This window comes from Brachyistius frenatus, unplaced genomic scaffold, assembly GCF_029030835.1.
Source record: "Brachyistius frenatus isolate BFR_SWC_R1_liver_20210118 unplaced genomic scaffold, ASM2903083v1 Contig_285, whole genome shotgun sequence".
Taxonomy (NCBI): Eukaryota; Metazoa; Chordata; class Actinopteri; family Embiotocidae; genus Brachyistius; species Brachyistius frenatus.
This window is the reverse complement of record NW_027210884.1, coordinates 226,547-242,934: the sequence shown is the minus strand read 5'-3', so window position 1 is coordinate 242,934 and position 16,388 is coordinate 226,547. Positions and strand designations below refer to the sequence as shown.

Genomic DNA, 16,388 nt, shown 5'->3' with positions numbered 1-16,388 from the left:
AATGCAATGATTTGCAAATCCCATAAACCCATATTTAATTGCAAATAGACCAAAGACAACATATCACATGTTGAAACGAATAAATCTTATTGTTTTATGAAAAATAGGTGCTTCGTCTCAAAAAAGTTGGGACAGGGTCACCAAAAGACTGGAAAATTTGTCGAACAACTCACAACTAATTAGGTTAATTGCCAACAGATCAGTACCATGATTGAGTATAAAAAAAAATGCATTTCAGAGAGGCAGAGTCTCTCAACAGTGAAGATGGGGACAGGTTCACGACTTTGTGAAAAGACTGCATGGAAAAATAGTGCAAAAATTTAAGAATAATATTCCTCAACATTAAATTGCAAAGAATTTGGGGATTTCATCATTTACAGTACCTAAAATCAGTAGATTCAGAGAATCTGGCGAAATCTATGTACACAAGGGACAAGGAAGAAAACCAATATTGAATCTCTGTGATCTTCAGGGCCTCAGGCAGCACTGCATTCAAAACAGACATGATTCTGTTGTGGAAATCATTGTCTGGGCTAAGAAAAACTACTAAAAACCATCGTGTGTGAACACAGTTCATTGCTGCATGCACAAATGCAGGTTAAAACTCTGCAAAGAAGAAACCACATATAAACATGATCCAGAAACACCGCCGCCTTCTCTGGGCCTGAACTCATTTAAGATGGACTGAGGCGAAGTGAAAAACTGTCCTGTGGTCTGATGAATCAAAATTTTAGATTATTTTTGGAAATCATGGACGCTGTGTCCTCCAGGTTAAAAAGCAGAGGGACCATCTAGCTTGTTATCAGTACTCAGTTAAAAAGCCGGCATCTGTGACGGTACAGGGATGCGTCGATGTAGATGGTACGAGTGGCTTGAATGCTGAACGATTTATATACAGGTTTTGGAGCCGCATATGCTGCAGAGCTGTCTCCAATTTTAAAGATTTGGCACATTATTTCAATGACAAATATGACAAAGGAGACCCTGAACTACTGAGCAGCTAAAATTATATCTTACGCAATGAGGGGACAACTTTTCACTTCCAAAATTGCAGAAACTATTCCCCTTAGTTCCAAAACATTTACAGAGTGTTGTAAAAAGAAGTGATCCAACACAGTGCTAAACATGCCCCTGTCCCAACTTTTTTGAAACGTGTTGCTGCCATCAAATGCCAAATAAGCATATATTTGATATAAAATAATAAAATTGCTCAGTTTCAACATTTGATATGTTGCCTTTAGCTGCAATAAAATATTGGTGTATGTGATTTGCAAATCATTGTATTCTGTTTGTATTTACATTTTACACAGCGCCCCAATTTTTGGGGAATTGGGGTTGTATTTCAATGTTTGGATTTAGTATGAAACTTTAGGTACTGACAGCATTCAGGAAATCAGACTAACTAAACACACATAGGATTTATTATATCCCTCTGGTCACGAAGGCCACCATGGTCACTGTAAATACTGCAGTTAATGTGGAAATTGTGGAAAATTGTGGGAAATGTGTAAAGTAAATGTAATGCATACTTTTTATGTAAGATTATTTACTATACTACAAGATATAGAAATAAAAATACATACAGACATCTGTATCAAATCGTCACCCAATGCCTGTGCGTGTAGTGTTGTAAAGCAGTCACCAAGTAGAAGTGGAACCCATGAATGTCATCATATCCCATAAAATCAGAGAAAGAAAGAAAAACAAAGAGGGTTTGTGGGACCAGATGAAAATAAACTCTGTGATGTGACGACCGAGATGATAATGTCAGCTCCATAATATATCACATACCTTTCTAATAGACAAATACATATGGTACATCATTTATGAGTGATTTTATAAACCACAGTTTTACAGACATCTGCTCTTTGTCCCCTCCATAGATGAGTGATTTGCTTACAAATCCTGACTGGACAGAGTTCAAACATGTGCTTGTTTTGTTTAATGGGCTTTTCTGTCAGAGACCCTGCTTTGTTGGCCTTATTATCGTATCGGGCACTATTATACAAAAATGTTGAAGAGGATGAGCGAGCTGTGGTTAGGGCAGACAGGAGCGCAGTTTGATGAGTTCCTGGCTCATACCTCTGTGCCTGTTGGCTATGACCAAGCTCGTTATAGGGGCTCAGGTTTATCATCACACTTAATGCACCACTTAACCTAAATTAAACAGGAAAAGCCAAATAAATGCTGCCTCTGGCTTGGGAGCATATCTATAAGCTTGACTGACTTGACTTTCAGCAACATCTTCATTCCTGTTACATTAAACCAAGTTCATGTCTAAAAAAGTTACAAATATACAAAGAGAAGCTGCAGTTTGAAGTGCAACTAACTGCGATCTTTGGGTTGTCATTATATTTTATCTTCAAAGGTTTAGATGGAGGTAAAACTGCAGAGAGATAATCTAATAATAACCTAATGAGCTATAATGTTATGTAAAATAACCTGACAGTTACTCAAGTAAAACAGGCTGCTGATTAGATCATACTTGCAATACTTCCCTATACACATTTGGCAAAGAAAACATGGTAAATATCCTATGGCATGTTTATTTATTTGATGTACATATGATTGTATTTAAGTTAAAGAACATAAACAAATGAAGTATTTACCAGTTTTGGTGTCGTATGACATGGACATCTGCCTTAAACTGTTCTCAAATATTTAGGTCCAGGTTTGCTATCCCGGTCACGTCTGAATAGTGTATCTTGTGTTTGCATTGCCACATTTTTGGCTCCTCACTGTCTCTGCTTCATGTTCCAGTAACCATTACAGGTTTTAAACTCATCAGCTTTTCATCAGCAACAAATTACAGGTTTGATATACTGTGCTGTCTAATGTTTCTTTTGCTGACATGACTAGATTGGGCCACTCGAGTGACCCCCAAAAGGAAACTTTTAAATACAATGCAATCCCACTGATGACATTGTGTAGAAATAAAGCAAAGTAAGTGGTTCTGGGATGTCAGACTGTACACCACGCAGTAAAATCTAGATATCAAGAATTTCTTACGGCTCACAGGCACTCACAACAGGCGCACTGAAAATCCACATGACCACAACAAATTGCCACATTCCAATTGAGAGAGGTCACCCGTTTGGTTTAACACCTAATTTATTACAAGCTTAGAAAAACTCACATTTAATAGAGTTAACATGTGTTAAATTTGTATTTCATTTACACAGTAGGCTATATTATTAGTCCTCATGGGATGGGACTCATTCTTCCTGTTTAGTAGCAGTGAACAGCCATTGGGCAGTGGCATGGGTCAACTCCATTTCTGAGGAGTATTACCTTATACCTAAAATGTGTGTTTTTTTGGGTAAGCGGAAACATATAACTGCACACGGAAAGGCCATCATTGGCCCTGAAGGGTTCAAACCCAAATTGCAAAAAAAGTATGTATTATTATTATTATTATTCAAAAATATCAAATAAAACACAGTATCTCAACATGCAAGTAGGTCAGGTACACAGACTGTATATGAATATGGATGGCATTGAGGAAGTGCCTTAAAGTGTAATACCACTGAGGGCAGCTACGGGCAAACTCCAAAAATCTCTGGCTTCAATAGAATCCCACTCAAAAAGCCTTAACTTCTGTTATGAAACACAGGGTCAATACATTTTTTCCATAAGTCATTATGGTGTCATTAGCTGCATTCAATCTTTCCTACCTGTTCCTGTGGTCCTTCTAAAAATCATTCCATAATTAATTAGATAGCCTACTAGGCCTCAAAGAGAGGTATGTTTAGGGGTGTGAAAAAAACAAAAACAAGATGGTGATGGTGATGGCCAAAAAGGCAGTTCACGAGCCCATGGGAATTGCCAGCTGGTACAAAAACATGGGTGCAGCAGGGGGAATATAAATATATATATATATATATATATATATATATATATATATATATATATATATATATATATATATATATATATATATATATATGTAAACAAATCACCTGCAACATCTTTTTCCACAAATAGTGTTCAATCAGAGAACCAAAACCAAGACTACCTACATGGTTAAATACCACTAAGTTTAAGGAAATATGTTTATCATAGGTGGATCAAATCAACTCTTTATGTAGTGCCCCATTATATATATATATATATATATATATATATATATAAAATTGCTAGTTTAAGTGACAAATGCCAACTGGAAAATTATTGACAGCCAGAGCCACAATGATGCAAATGGGAGCACCACATAGTTCAAGCTGGACCCAAGTCGTGCCTTGAGGCCCAATCCCAATCAGAGCACTCTGATATAAATATGATTAGAAATGTTTAATATTCAAAATGTTTGTAGAAACTGCTGTATAAAATGTGGGAAAAAGAATAAAAGCTTATTGAAGTACCTCTTTTCATGTGCTGAATAGTTCGTCCTCCAAGGTCCGCTGAGATGATATCCATGCTTCCTTCTCTCAACTGTGGCATTGTGGACACCTTCGAGGCCCTCTGGGAGGACAGGCTTTGGCCAGTGGTGATGTTAGCAAGCTGAGCAGCAGCATCCTGGGTCCTTTCTTTCTCCTTCTTTAACATCTTAACTAGGATACCTGTAGTACCACGTTAAAGACAACTGGCCTTTCCTTTGGACAAAGTACTGTATGGAAAAGAGATCAAGTGCAGATCAAAGAACATATTTCAATAGATTTTGAGTGATTCGAATTGGATACACAACATTGTCCAACTAATAGAGGCTGAAGTAAAAATCTACCTACCTACCGTCTGCAATGTTGCTATGCATTAGGACAATGTGCTTTAATTGTCTCCTTTGCTCCACATACTATCTGCCTTCAACTCTGCAGTTATATTTTATATTTGTCAGCTCCCTCCTTCTCAAACAGCTTTCGGCAGACCTCACATATTTTGCAATAATAATGCAGCAGAGAACAATTTTGTCCAGCCCTTTGAAATATGATTATCAAATTGGTGCCTAATTGCTATGCTTCTGCATGTTGATTACAACAGGCGTGCACTGCTGTTTCCACTACTTGTGAACAAGGAGAAGATAGTGCAAGAAGTGGAAATCAGAACTGCTGACAGAGAGAAATTAGTTTATTGTATGAACTAGAACTGCACGGAAACACTATACTATACGAGATGAAGACGTTATAGAAAGTTAATTGTTACTTTTGATCTTTGGATACATTGCCAGTATATGAATAAAACATCACTATCTCAAAGTATTTATGGAGCTCCTGCCCTGCAGTACGCTTCTGTTTTTCCACTACACTGTAAATGGAAGCACACAACAAATCAGTCAGTTCTTCAAGCACTTTACTCATATGTAACTAGCAGACATCGTGGCCAGACTAACTGTGGTGGTCATCAGATAATTTGGGATGCTCAAAGACAAAAAAAAAGTTAGAATGTCATTATTTTCGATGATGAATGGACGTGTTTCTGAAGGAGCTGCAGAAGTTAACTTATATCCCTGTCAGCCCATACAAAGGGGATGTCAGTGGGAACAATAACATTAAGGAACCAAGCCTCCAATTACAGTTTCCAGTCAAACCAACCATGCAGTCTTCTCAAAACTGCCAAAATCTGAACCCGACACAATTCCAAATGATCTATTGAAGCCAAGTTTAAAAAAAAAAAAAAAAAAAACGACTGTTTCTGCGGGTTCAGGGTCATTGTTTCATACAAGTCATTACTTCAGACTGCTGTTCACCAGGTTTTTCCATTATTGAGATCTCTGGCATCTGATATCTTAATTTATGCTGAACACTACCATAGACGTCGAGTATATGATGAGAATTTCTCTAGGGGGTTGCACGTGAGAACTGTGGGCTGCTTCACATGCCATGCACTCAAAATGCTGTGGTCAGACTCAGCTCATGATGTGCTCTCCTTCTCATCTTTCTTGTCATTCTCTATTATAGTGACCAATAAAGCAGACATTACTGGAAATATAGAAAATGTCTTTACAATTACCGCAACTGGCAAAAGGTGCAACGTTACTTTCACTGGTGCCACAAATTTCTCCAATGTCAATGTACCACTGTAACGTGGTGACAAAAACTGACTGGACCCAATGTCACGACTTGACACGCAAGGAGTAAAAGCCGAACCCTTTTACTTAGGATGATCAAGTAAACAAGTACAGGTAAGGCAAAAAGGCACAACGAGGGCATGGCAGGATCAACAGCCAGGAATAGTAGTGGGGAGCACGAGGAAAAGCTGGCTGGAACGATGGGCACTAAGCACATCAAACAAACTGGCACAAGAGGGTAGGAGCATGCAGACTATGAGGGTGGGGAGACAATTGGACACAGGTGCAAACAATCAGGGCGGGGCAGTCAATCAAACAGGCAGGAAACACCAGGGGAGGAAGTCAAGACGTCTGAAATGAGAGAGGAGGTGAGAATCAAAATTAAACAGTAAATTAAATACTGAGAGTGGGCAGGAAACAAATACATGACCTGATGGCAGGAGCGGGTCATGACAACCACGAAATGCAAGTAACGAAACATTTAAAGAACACATTTTTTCTTACTCTAGAGAAGCGAGCTACTATTACAGTGTTAGAAGAAAGTTGACCTCTAACTTAGTTTTACCCTCAGCCGAGACAAAGGATGCTGGCCAATGATTCATTACCAATCTTTAGTGGAGAGCAACACATTTTGAATGGACAATTTCTGCTTCCAACTGAAAGCCTGGGATTTCTTCAAATTATGGTCATTATCATTCTCTAAAGTACTTAAAGAAGAGTTTTGAGGTCTGATGACCATGGTATTTCAGTAATCAAGTCCTTTTTGTTCTTAAACCTTTGATGCCTTAACCCCTTTAAATTCTAGGCTATTTTTTTCTTCTTCAGACTTTCACCTGAAATAAATTCAGTCAGTAAAAGCTCCACAACTGTAAGGCCCAAACTGTAAATGCTAAATAAACAGCCATGGATAAGAGACAGTTGGGAGAATTTTAGAAAACAATAAGTCTTTGTGTCCCCATCACCAGGCCAGAGTCTTTATTCCACTAAATCAAAATTGTAAATTTAAGAGTAAACAACAGCTTTATACTGTAAGTTTGAGTCAATGAATGCTCATACTAAACCTTTCAGAAAATGCACAAATGCGACTTAACCAAATTTGATGCAACACCCATTTTAATCATAGTAATACTTGGTGCCCTCCTCATTGAATTGCCCTTAAAAAAAAATGGCAGTAGGTTGCATTTTAATTATAGACACAGGGACGTCCAGGGTGGAGAGGGTCAATCATAGTGATATAAGATCAGGAAAAAAAAAGTTTCATTTCTGCAACAATGATTTTGGAAGACGAACGTTTTATAGGGTGGCACTGACAAATCATGTTGTCCTGATGATATTGGCCTAAAATAAGAACATATTTAAATGAATAATTTTGGAGTGGAAATGATAAACAACATATTTTGTATGAGAAATTGAAGGATTGTTGTTACTACCACCCAGACTGTCTTTAAATGTAACAATAATTTTAGTAGTGGCAAAAGTCAAGTCAAAATTTGCGTACAAAGGGATTCATGACAGAACATCTGTCATGGATTGGCTGGATGAACATGGAGTCTGGAGTGTGTTGCTGTCCTCCAGAGGTAGAGTCATAAAAACAAACAAACAAAGAAAAATAAAATATTCTAAAACGCTGCACTAAAGCCAGTTCTCTCACTGACACTAGCGATGCCAATATTAGTATCATCTCTTCAGTCAACAAAGCACTATTTGATGAGTGAGTTTACTAAACTAAAGCAGTTTATCAGGCAAATAGTTCCAATCTGTAGAAGGACCAATTTTGACAATTTCATTCAATCAGCACTCATTTAGATATATGCTAAAATAGCTTGCAGCTGGAAGCAAACATAAACTTTTGCGTGCATCTGTGTTTGACAATTTGCATGCTTTATAGGCACAAAGTTCTACAAAACCCAAATCTGGATGAGCTACACAGCTGACTCACAATCCCATGTCCAAAAAAAAAAGGGTAAACAATGGATCACCCCAATTCTGATTTGATTGTCATACTGGATGGCATATTTGCATATTTGTGGTCACTATAATAAGCCTAGTGATGATAATTACATATTGAGTCTGTTGAGTCCCTGTTTCATCAGGCCCATTCATACACAGCTTCCAAATAACACATTGAAACGTTAGGATAGAATTCCTGTATTAAAGGTGGTTTAGATAGAGTGTACTTAATGTTTTTAGAAGTCACCCAACCACACCAATGCTGCCACAAAATGTTAACCTGCAGGTCATGTATTGAATGCCATGGGGTCACCAAAATCATTACGATACATTATTCGGAAACAACAAATGCCTGACAAAGTTTGTGACAATCCATCTGCTATAGGTTCACATATTATACTGAGTAACCAAAATTTGCATCGCTGGAAAATGGAGTGGAAGCGTCTCCAGCCTGATACATAAACTACTACAATCATGAGATCCAGATATTTCTTGGAGCAGTAGGTTTTATGGCATTTTGATTGAGTTGTTAAGGGAATCCAGGAAACCCTTACCAATCCAGAAGACACGCTGTGTGCTAACACACTATGTGCTAACACACTGCCTTATCACATATATTACCCAAATCTTTCTTTGATACAATCAACACACTGGGGCCAAGAGATAACAAAAATGAATAACATGCTAGCTGAGAATATCATAATTCCTATCAGAAAATTACGTTTTCCACATTATATCCTTTGAATATCATCTTTTCACACATTTTCAACTTCAGTTGTTAGATTTAACAGATGAATGGTTTACTTTAGTCAAGCATCATTATTGTACAACCCCAAAGCAAAGTTTAAAGAGTACGACATGGATGGGCAGTAAAAATATTGTCTGCTTTGGACTGAATTAAAAATGTATAGTAATATACCATTTGGGTTAGCTTGTTGTTCCAAAAGTACACGCATGGAGTAATTGTACAAGTAGCACTGTTGGCTCAAGGATAATCAGACTACCAAGTTTGCCTGTATTTGTGCCACCACTGTATGCTTGACCTTCTACTGATCTGCATATTGACCTCCTGGTAACGAACACGTTACCAGTTGCTAGGAATTTTGCCAATAAGAAAATTCAAAAAGAGTGAGAACTAATTGAGGCATTGTATGGAAAAAGGATCAATATAAAGGGTCATGTTCTGGTCTGGGTTATACTCTTATGTATTAGTAGTAGTTACAAGCTGAACCATGCATAACCAAGTTTCAATAAAACACTGGTAAAATAAATTATTATACAAAACATCAACATTTTGGAGGGGAAACATAGTTGAACGTCTGGGGTCTGAGTTTGGGGGATTTGCAACTCCACTTTGTAATTTTTATTAGATTGATAGCAGACACGGCAACAGTCCAACTTTTCCCCACAAAGTCCAAATGCTACCGGGCATTTTTAAATGAGATTGCAAATGTGGATGTTATGTTACTCTTAAAAGTCAGTGGTGTTTGTTGGTTCTCCTTCTTGCCCTATCATCATGTCAGTGGTGGACGTATCGTCACTCTAGCAAAGTACACTAAGCATTTCCAGGTGGCTGAACTGCCATGCAGAGTCAACCATGCATAGAAACATTCAGGGGTTGAGGGTAGGGATAGAACTTTTTGTTTTACAGGGAACTTTCCCATAACTCACCCTGTGTGATCTCAGTGGTGCTGAGCGAACAGTAGGCCTGTAGCAAAACAACCGACGGCTTCCAGAAACAGATTGAACAGAGTAGATTTGAAAGGGGGGGGGGGGACTACACAGACATGGACAGTGTGGTGATTAGCTGGCAGATACAAGTTTGAATCTAGATAGTTATTAGGTCTCTGGCTGGAAATGATGTCACCCCTACATGCTTGGTCAACCCAGACTCTAGTGTTACATATCAGCAGACAGACCACCCTGACTGAAGGACTGACAGTTTAGGCTACTGCAACTTCATATACAAACTTCACAATTAAAGAACATAAAGGGAACATGGTCAGCAGAGCGTGCGCAGTACTAACTGAAATATAAGCTTTTAAACACGCACAATGGCAATTTTGGCAGTTACATTTGCATCGTGTCAAAACCAGTGTATGACAATTTGAGAGGGAAAATCTACAAAGAAGAGAGGAATTCACATTACACTCACTCAGTCCAAGAAATACTACAGTGAAATATCTGCATGATAATATTCTATTTATTTTGGAGAGCTGAGGTTTTTCTGGCTAAATAATCAAGCAGACATCTCAATTTTCCAACTAATGTGCTGTGATCTAATGACAAGCCACAGCGAGAGGGGCTGAAGAAAGGGTAATCCCATAAAGCCATTAGAAATATCATATTCAAACACAAATACCATAATTATGATTAATAGTAATTATGATTAACTGCAGTCGTCAGATGAAGATCGATCTGAACATACACATTAAAACAAGACTCCATGTGTTTTTGTGGGGCACTGGTGATGAATGTAAGACTACTTACATTTCATTATTTATGTGGATGTAGAACCACTGCCATCCAATCATGCAATAACAGACACAATTTCCTTTCAAGACCTTTCTGCTAATGAAGATTTAACAAGTGAGTGGGATTAAATCGTTAGGCAGGATGGAGACACACATTTATATATAAGTTGATAACCACCCATTTATTTGCACAGATTTCTTCCCCATTATCTCCCAGTTTGAAATGGTATCTCCTTATGTGTTGCAATTTTTGCAGTGTCAACAGTGAAGACACTTAACTTTAATGCTAAAGTATTAACACTTATATTATTCCTACATTCTTCATGCTAAATACTCGTTCCACCCCGTACTGTGAAGGCACAGTAGGGATTGTTGTCGCAAAACAAGCTACAAACTGCCACAGTGATTTGAACCAAAGGAAAGGAACTATATAGCTGCACCACCTGCGCACTTAACCTTACTTATAATGATATCAAATAGATCTGACCTAACCCTGAACAATTCAATGTACTAATTGAAGCAGTGAAAGTTGTTCTGGAAAAATAACACTGGAGAAAATGCGGTGCCACAAATGCAAAGGAATCATTTAAATTTGGGTGGGATGTTAATAAAAAAAAAATTACATGACAAATTATGAACCCACAAACTATAGAAAAAAGCAGCACATTTATCTTACAAATTTAACTTACCTTAAGCAGTAGACTCAACCCTCAGGAACGGTGTCGTTTCATTGCAGCTAAACTAAACTGACTGCACCGTCTCAAAGGATACTGATCTCATTGTCACGTTGCGTAAGCATCTCCTTTAATCTGGCTACTTCTGCTGCATTGTGTTGGCTCTTTTGAATTCCTTCATCACTCACTGTTGCATCTGGCGACTCTTGCCCATTTCTGTGCCCATTTCTTCGACCATGTTTGTCCAGAATCATTATCTGTACGAGAAACATAAAAAGACAGCCAAGTATAAAACATGCTTCTGCATTTTCTTTTTGTAAAACCCAAACAATTTGTTTGACCAAAACCTAAGCAATCAAATTTTGTAATTGAATGAAATTGTGATGTAATCTAATATATGTACAAATTCTGTGACTTCTCCATGACTTTCCAACATTGTGAACCTGTGTGTTTCCATTACCTTTTTACTGTATTTGGGTTTGCTTTTGAGAAAAAATATCACAGTATAAACAAACATTTAATAACATGAGTGCAAACTAACTGGAAAATACATTGTGGTATCACCCATGGAAAGAAATGCTCTTCTAAATTGTGAAACTGTGAAAGTCCCTTAACATTAATTAAACTTCCCTCTTTCCCCTGCCTGCTATATAGCTCCAAATATTTTAATAATAGTCCAGGTTTAACGACAGGTGGGAAACATGTTAAAGGATAGAAGTTTTTTCCACTTGAAAAAGATACAGCAGAAAAGAAAATTAAACAGTAGGAGTGAAGCGTCTCATTCTAGGGATGTACTGCGTATGGAAGGTGAAGAAGACACTGCAGGTTTGAAAAATAACTTTTCAATTTCATGTCATCCGCAGCTTAAAAACACATTACTGAGGTCACACTGCACATCTAAGCTCAACAGTCCAGAAATGATAAAACCGCACATATGCACTCTGTCGTTTGAACATCACCCTGAAAACAAAGACAAGCAGGGAGTTAAGGATGGAAAGAGCTATCCAGCATTGAGAACAAAGATGGAAGAAGTTAAATTCAAACCAGACAATTCCTACAGGATCACTGAAGTGTGACTGGGGTGATGCTCAGAGGAATGTAAACTGTGCAGGAGATAGAGTTTGCAGATCATAACAAACTGAACGAACGATAAACAGCCATTCAAGTGGGATCTAGAACCGCCTCTGGTGTCTGCTCCAACTCCAACCAAACCAGAGCGCAGCACCAGTGTGAGCCCTGCAGCGTTTTCCTTTTGCCCATTAACAGCAGTGGGCCATCAGCTGCTGTTTGAGAGTTGAGGAATAAAATCTACAACAAATCTGACTTTCTCCCAAAACAAAACGTTGAAGAATTTATGGTTTTTACCAACATTCTGCAAACAACATGCAAGTGCAAACATTTTCCAAGGCAGTCTGTATAACAAATTAGGTAGAGAGCCAAACCAAAATGATGCCCAGGTGCCACAACTAAAAAAATACTCCGGCAACTCAAATGTGACCATAAATGTAACAACTCCCCCAGATGTCTAATTCAGTCTGAACATCAGCTGCCAAATATTACACCCAACAAAATTATTTTAAATTAGTTATTTAATGAAAGGTGTGCTTTTTTAATATTTTGTCTAAACACTGTGTTTTACCACAATAGGTGGGTATATGAAATTATATTTAATAAGTAATTTAGCACTTTATTTATGTTGGACTGGAAAAAAAAAAGTTCACGGTTAATTTATCTGTTTATTCATTTGAATATTAATTCATCATTTTGTTTATAAATGTCAGAAAACAGTGGAAAAATACACATCATCTACAAATGCCTTGTTTTCTATGGTAAGGTAGAGGCTTTGCTTGTTTTTTTTAGTTGTCATGGAAACTCTTAGGAAGATCTGGTTCAAACAGATGCATTAAGTAAGACATGTCAACATTGCACCTTGCATCTAATTAGATGGTAAATAACTCCAAAACATCAAATGTCTAGACTTAAAGTCAGGTTATGGGAAAATCAGCAGCTGTGGGTAAAACGGGGCATCACAGGATCTTAAAATGTTTTCACTGTTAGTGTTTACCCAAGTTACAAAGTAAGACATTACAATATGTTTGAGAATTTGTAAAGACACAAGTATGTTTTCATTGATGAAGTTAGGCCTGAGATCATTATCATCAGCTATTTCTGTGGTGATAAAATGGTATCTATTCAAGTTGATGAGACAGCAACTTACTATTGAAGTATTAAGTAAAACAACTGTCAGGAGAAGAGAGTAGGGGAGCAACTTAGAAGAAGTGATTGATCAGCTTGTCACTGCTGAGCTGATGGATGGAGGGAAATAAGATCTGTTCTGACACCTCAGAGATCAAATTTGTTCTGTTTCTCTGACTTTCAGCCTAACACTGTAAACTCAGGTACTGAAAAGTAATAAAATGTGTTCTATTTTTTTTTTAAAACAAAACAATTGCAACTGAAAATACTTTATCTTTTGATGTCACACTTGCATGGTGACAGTATGAGGAGCTCGTCAAGGAAAGGAGAAAGAAAAAACTAAATGTGAATACATTACCTTCAGCAAGGAGAAACAGTGCTGGATTTTTCTCATGTCTGGCCCCAGTGACAGTGTCACGTCCGGATCAGTGTCATCGAGAAAAGTTTGGACTAGCTCTTCCAACCTAAACACACGGATATAAACACACATACTTACATTCTAATAACCCACCAAAGCTTACACCCATCTCATATTTCATGTAAAAACCTTTGCCATCACATTTGCTCAACAGGCACTCAAACAGTTAAGATCTACATTTGAGCAGTTTAAAATGCGGGTCTGGTCAAAGAAAACTATTTACTAAGACATGTGTTCCAGCTTTACCGGGCTGGCCTGTTGATAAACTATCACTAAATGATTGTTCAAACATTGGTTCTTTGAAATTTGGAAGCGACCGCTGGAAAAGACGAGGAGGAAACCGTCCAGACGGATCCAATGTAGGCACGACAATGTGCGGTTTTTATTTTCTGTTACATAAAAACACGCTAGGTTTACATGATGAAGGATTTAAAACAAACGGAGTGGTCATGTTTCAGGGCCCTGCTGGACATCAATGGTTTTGATGACACAAAGTTTGATTCTAAAGAAAGCCCTTTGATGCCTCGTACAATAATTTGAAAAAGAAAAAAAAAGCATCATCTGTTAAACACCAGAATGTGACAGTTTCCAAAAAGTTGTTCCAGTGTGAGTTGATCTGTAATGCAGCAAATGTAGCAAATTAACATTGCATTTAGAAAAAAATAATAAGACTTTAGCTTATGTGGAAATGTACTGATGCTGTATTTAAAAAAAAAAAAAAAAAAAAGCACGCTTGAGGATGTTGGGGCATTTACAATTGTGACACCAAATAAACCAGGATATGTGCATGTGCAATCAATCAGCACAAGGGTTGAGTCAAGGCATAAACTGGAGGGCAAACAGCAACAAAAAGTCAGCATGTCCAGTGAATGTGGTCACAATAGACATCGTAAAAGGTTCCCAGTGTGAGTTTGACCACAAACACGGGGAAATCAAGGATAATCACCTGGGTGGAGGGGAAATCATAAAAAGGCGAACTGAGGGGGCCAAGGCACGGGAAATACATCAACACTGGGGGTGGGGGATGCCAAGTCCTCTGTGGGACCTCTGGCCTGACTGCCACTTGAGTAAACCAGCCGAAATAAACCAGTCCTGACTAAGACAGAGTCCTGGGAAACTTAGTAACTGAGGGTCCAACACAGCATCGATGCAAAGCCAACAGCACAAGTTATGGAGGTACTCTAGGGAAGGAATAGGGGACGGACGAGGAATTAAAAGGCGACATACGTCTGGATCTCCTCCACAGTTAGTCGGTCTTCTTTCTGCTCTCCTGTCACCATGGCCAGCTCCTCCTTCAACGACAGGACTTCCCTTTTCAAACGTGCTATCAGCTGAAATACACAAAAAAGCAAGGTCAGATGTCTACTGTGTACGTGCGAACACACACACACACACACACACATGTAAAAATCCACGCATTTGCAAGAACAGTATTAAACAAAGACAGACGCACAAGCTGCATGCAGACAGACACTATTTCACTGCTGCCAACTGATGAGACAATCCTGCTGAAAAAGATCTTGCGGTTTATCTTGCTGAGGCTTTTTGAAGGCAAACTTTAGTGGATCCAGACAACTGGAAACTCAAATAAGAAAATGCAGGAACCAAAACATAAAATAGCATTGGTTAAAAAAAAGAACACATAAAACCCTCTGCTACTGTCTGTTCACGCGTGTTCGGTAAAGGTCTTGCACTCGGAGCCAATAGAGCTGGTTACGGTATGTAACCGCAGTCCGGGTCAGGTTGCTATATATACGTATAAAAAAGCAAATTATCTGACCAAATTCAGACTCAACTTCTTAAATGAGTACTTAGATTGCCATTTCTGGAAGAAAGAGTTGGAATGCATATAAATGTCAAAAATCATGATTCAAGAAGAGATATGACAGAGAAAGAAATGTGCTTTGATTAACAGCATAAGGAATGATTCCACTGATTAATGCTGACAGCAATATGTTTCTTAATCTGTGTACAACCACGTTTGAGATTCTTTGATTAAAAAGGATCAATGACACACAAACACAACACATGCAGTATGTCATCTTTCCTTTTTGGAGATACCTATGTGGTTCTGTCTTTTTCCTTGCTGAAAGGGTTCATGTCCAGAGAAGTCAGTTTAAGTAGCCTCATGTCAGTTGAGGACCGGGTTAAATGGCATCTAGCTGCCCAACACCTACAAGGCTAGCGTGTTCAGGTAGTAGATGAAACGGCATCCTGGGTGTGTAGGAGTAGCCATAAAGAATTGATTTTGGCATTATTAGCTCCCCTGATGGGACAGTGCCATGTCAGCTTGGTGTATTTATTAATGACATGTGTAGAGTTTGATTGGCTGATTGGTCAACTGTCTGTTTAAATCAGTAAACGATTGGCTAGCAGAAAAAAAGGGTCAAATGTTACTTGTTTGAAAATGTTGATTCGTCAAAGAAATGTATCACTTGCTTATAGTAATGCCGTTATTTATGTTAAATACCTGTAAGAGTTCTACACATCACTAAAAGAGCTTTTCATATTCAATTTGTTGCTCATTCAACAGACCTGTTCAATGGGATTAAAACCCAAATCCCCTGTCCACAATGGGAGCAAGAGGATAAAAGTGAGCTCACTTGTGCCCTTATAGTCCAACAGTTACCAGCAGTGTGCCATGACTTTAACTAGAAGGGCTATTTTGAATGTGG

At 38.1% G+C, this 16,388-nt stretch overlaps 1 protein-coding gene across 1 annotated transcript in view; it reads right to left on the bottom strand.

Annotated features, from left to right (window-relative positions):
- kif6 (kinesin family member 6) overlaps positions 1-16,388 on the bottom strand; it is a 60,685-nt gene that overhangs the window by 21,251 nt on the left and 23,046 nt on the right. The window contains exons 10-13 of the mRNA XM_069722313.1: positions 14,941-15,044; positions 13,654-13,759; positions 11,197-11,356; positions 4,362-4,559 (exon numbers count right to left, since the gene is read on the bottom strand). Of these exons, the coding sequence (XP_069578414.1) occupies positions 4,362-4,559; positions 11,197-11,356; positions 13,654-13,759; positions 14,941-15,044 (568 nt within the window). The remainder of the gene's footprint in view (positions 1-4,361; positions 4,560-11,196; positions 11,357-13,653; positions 13,760-14,940; positions 15,045-16,388) is intronic.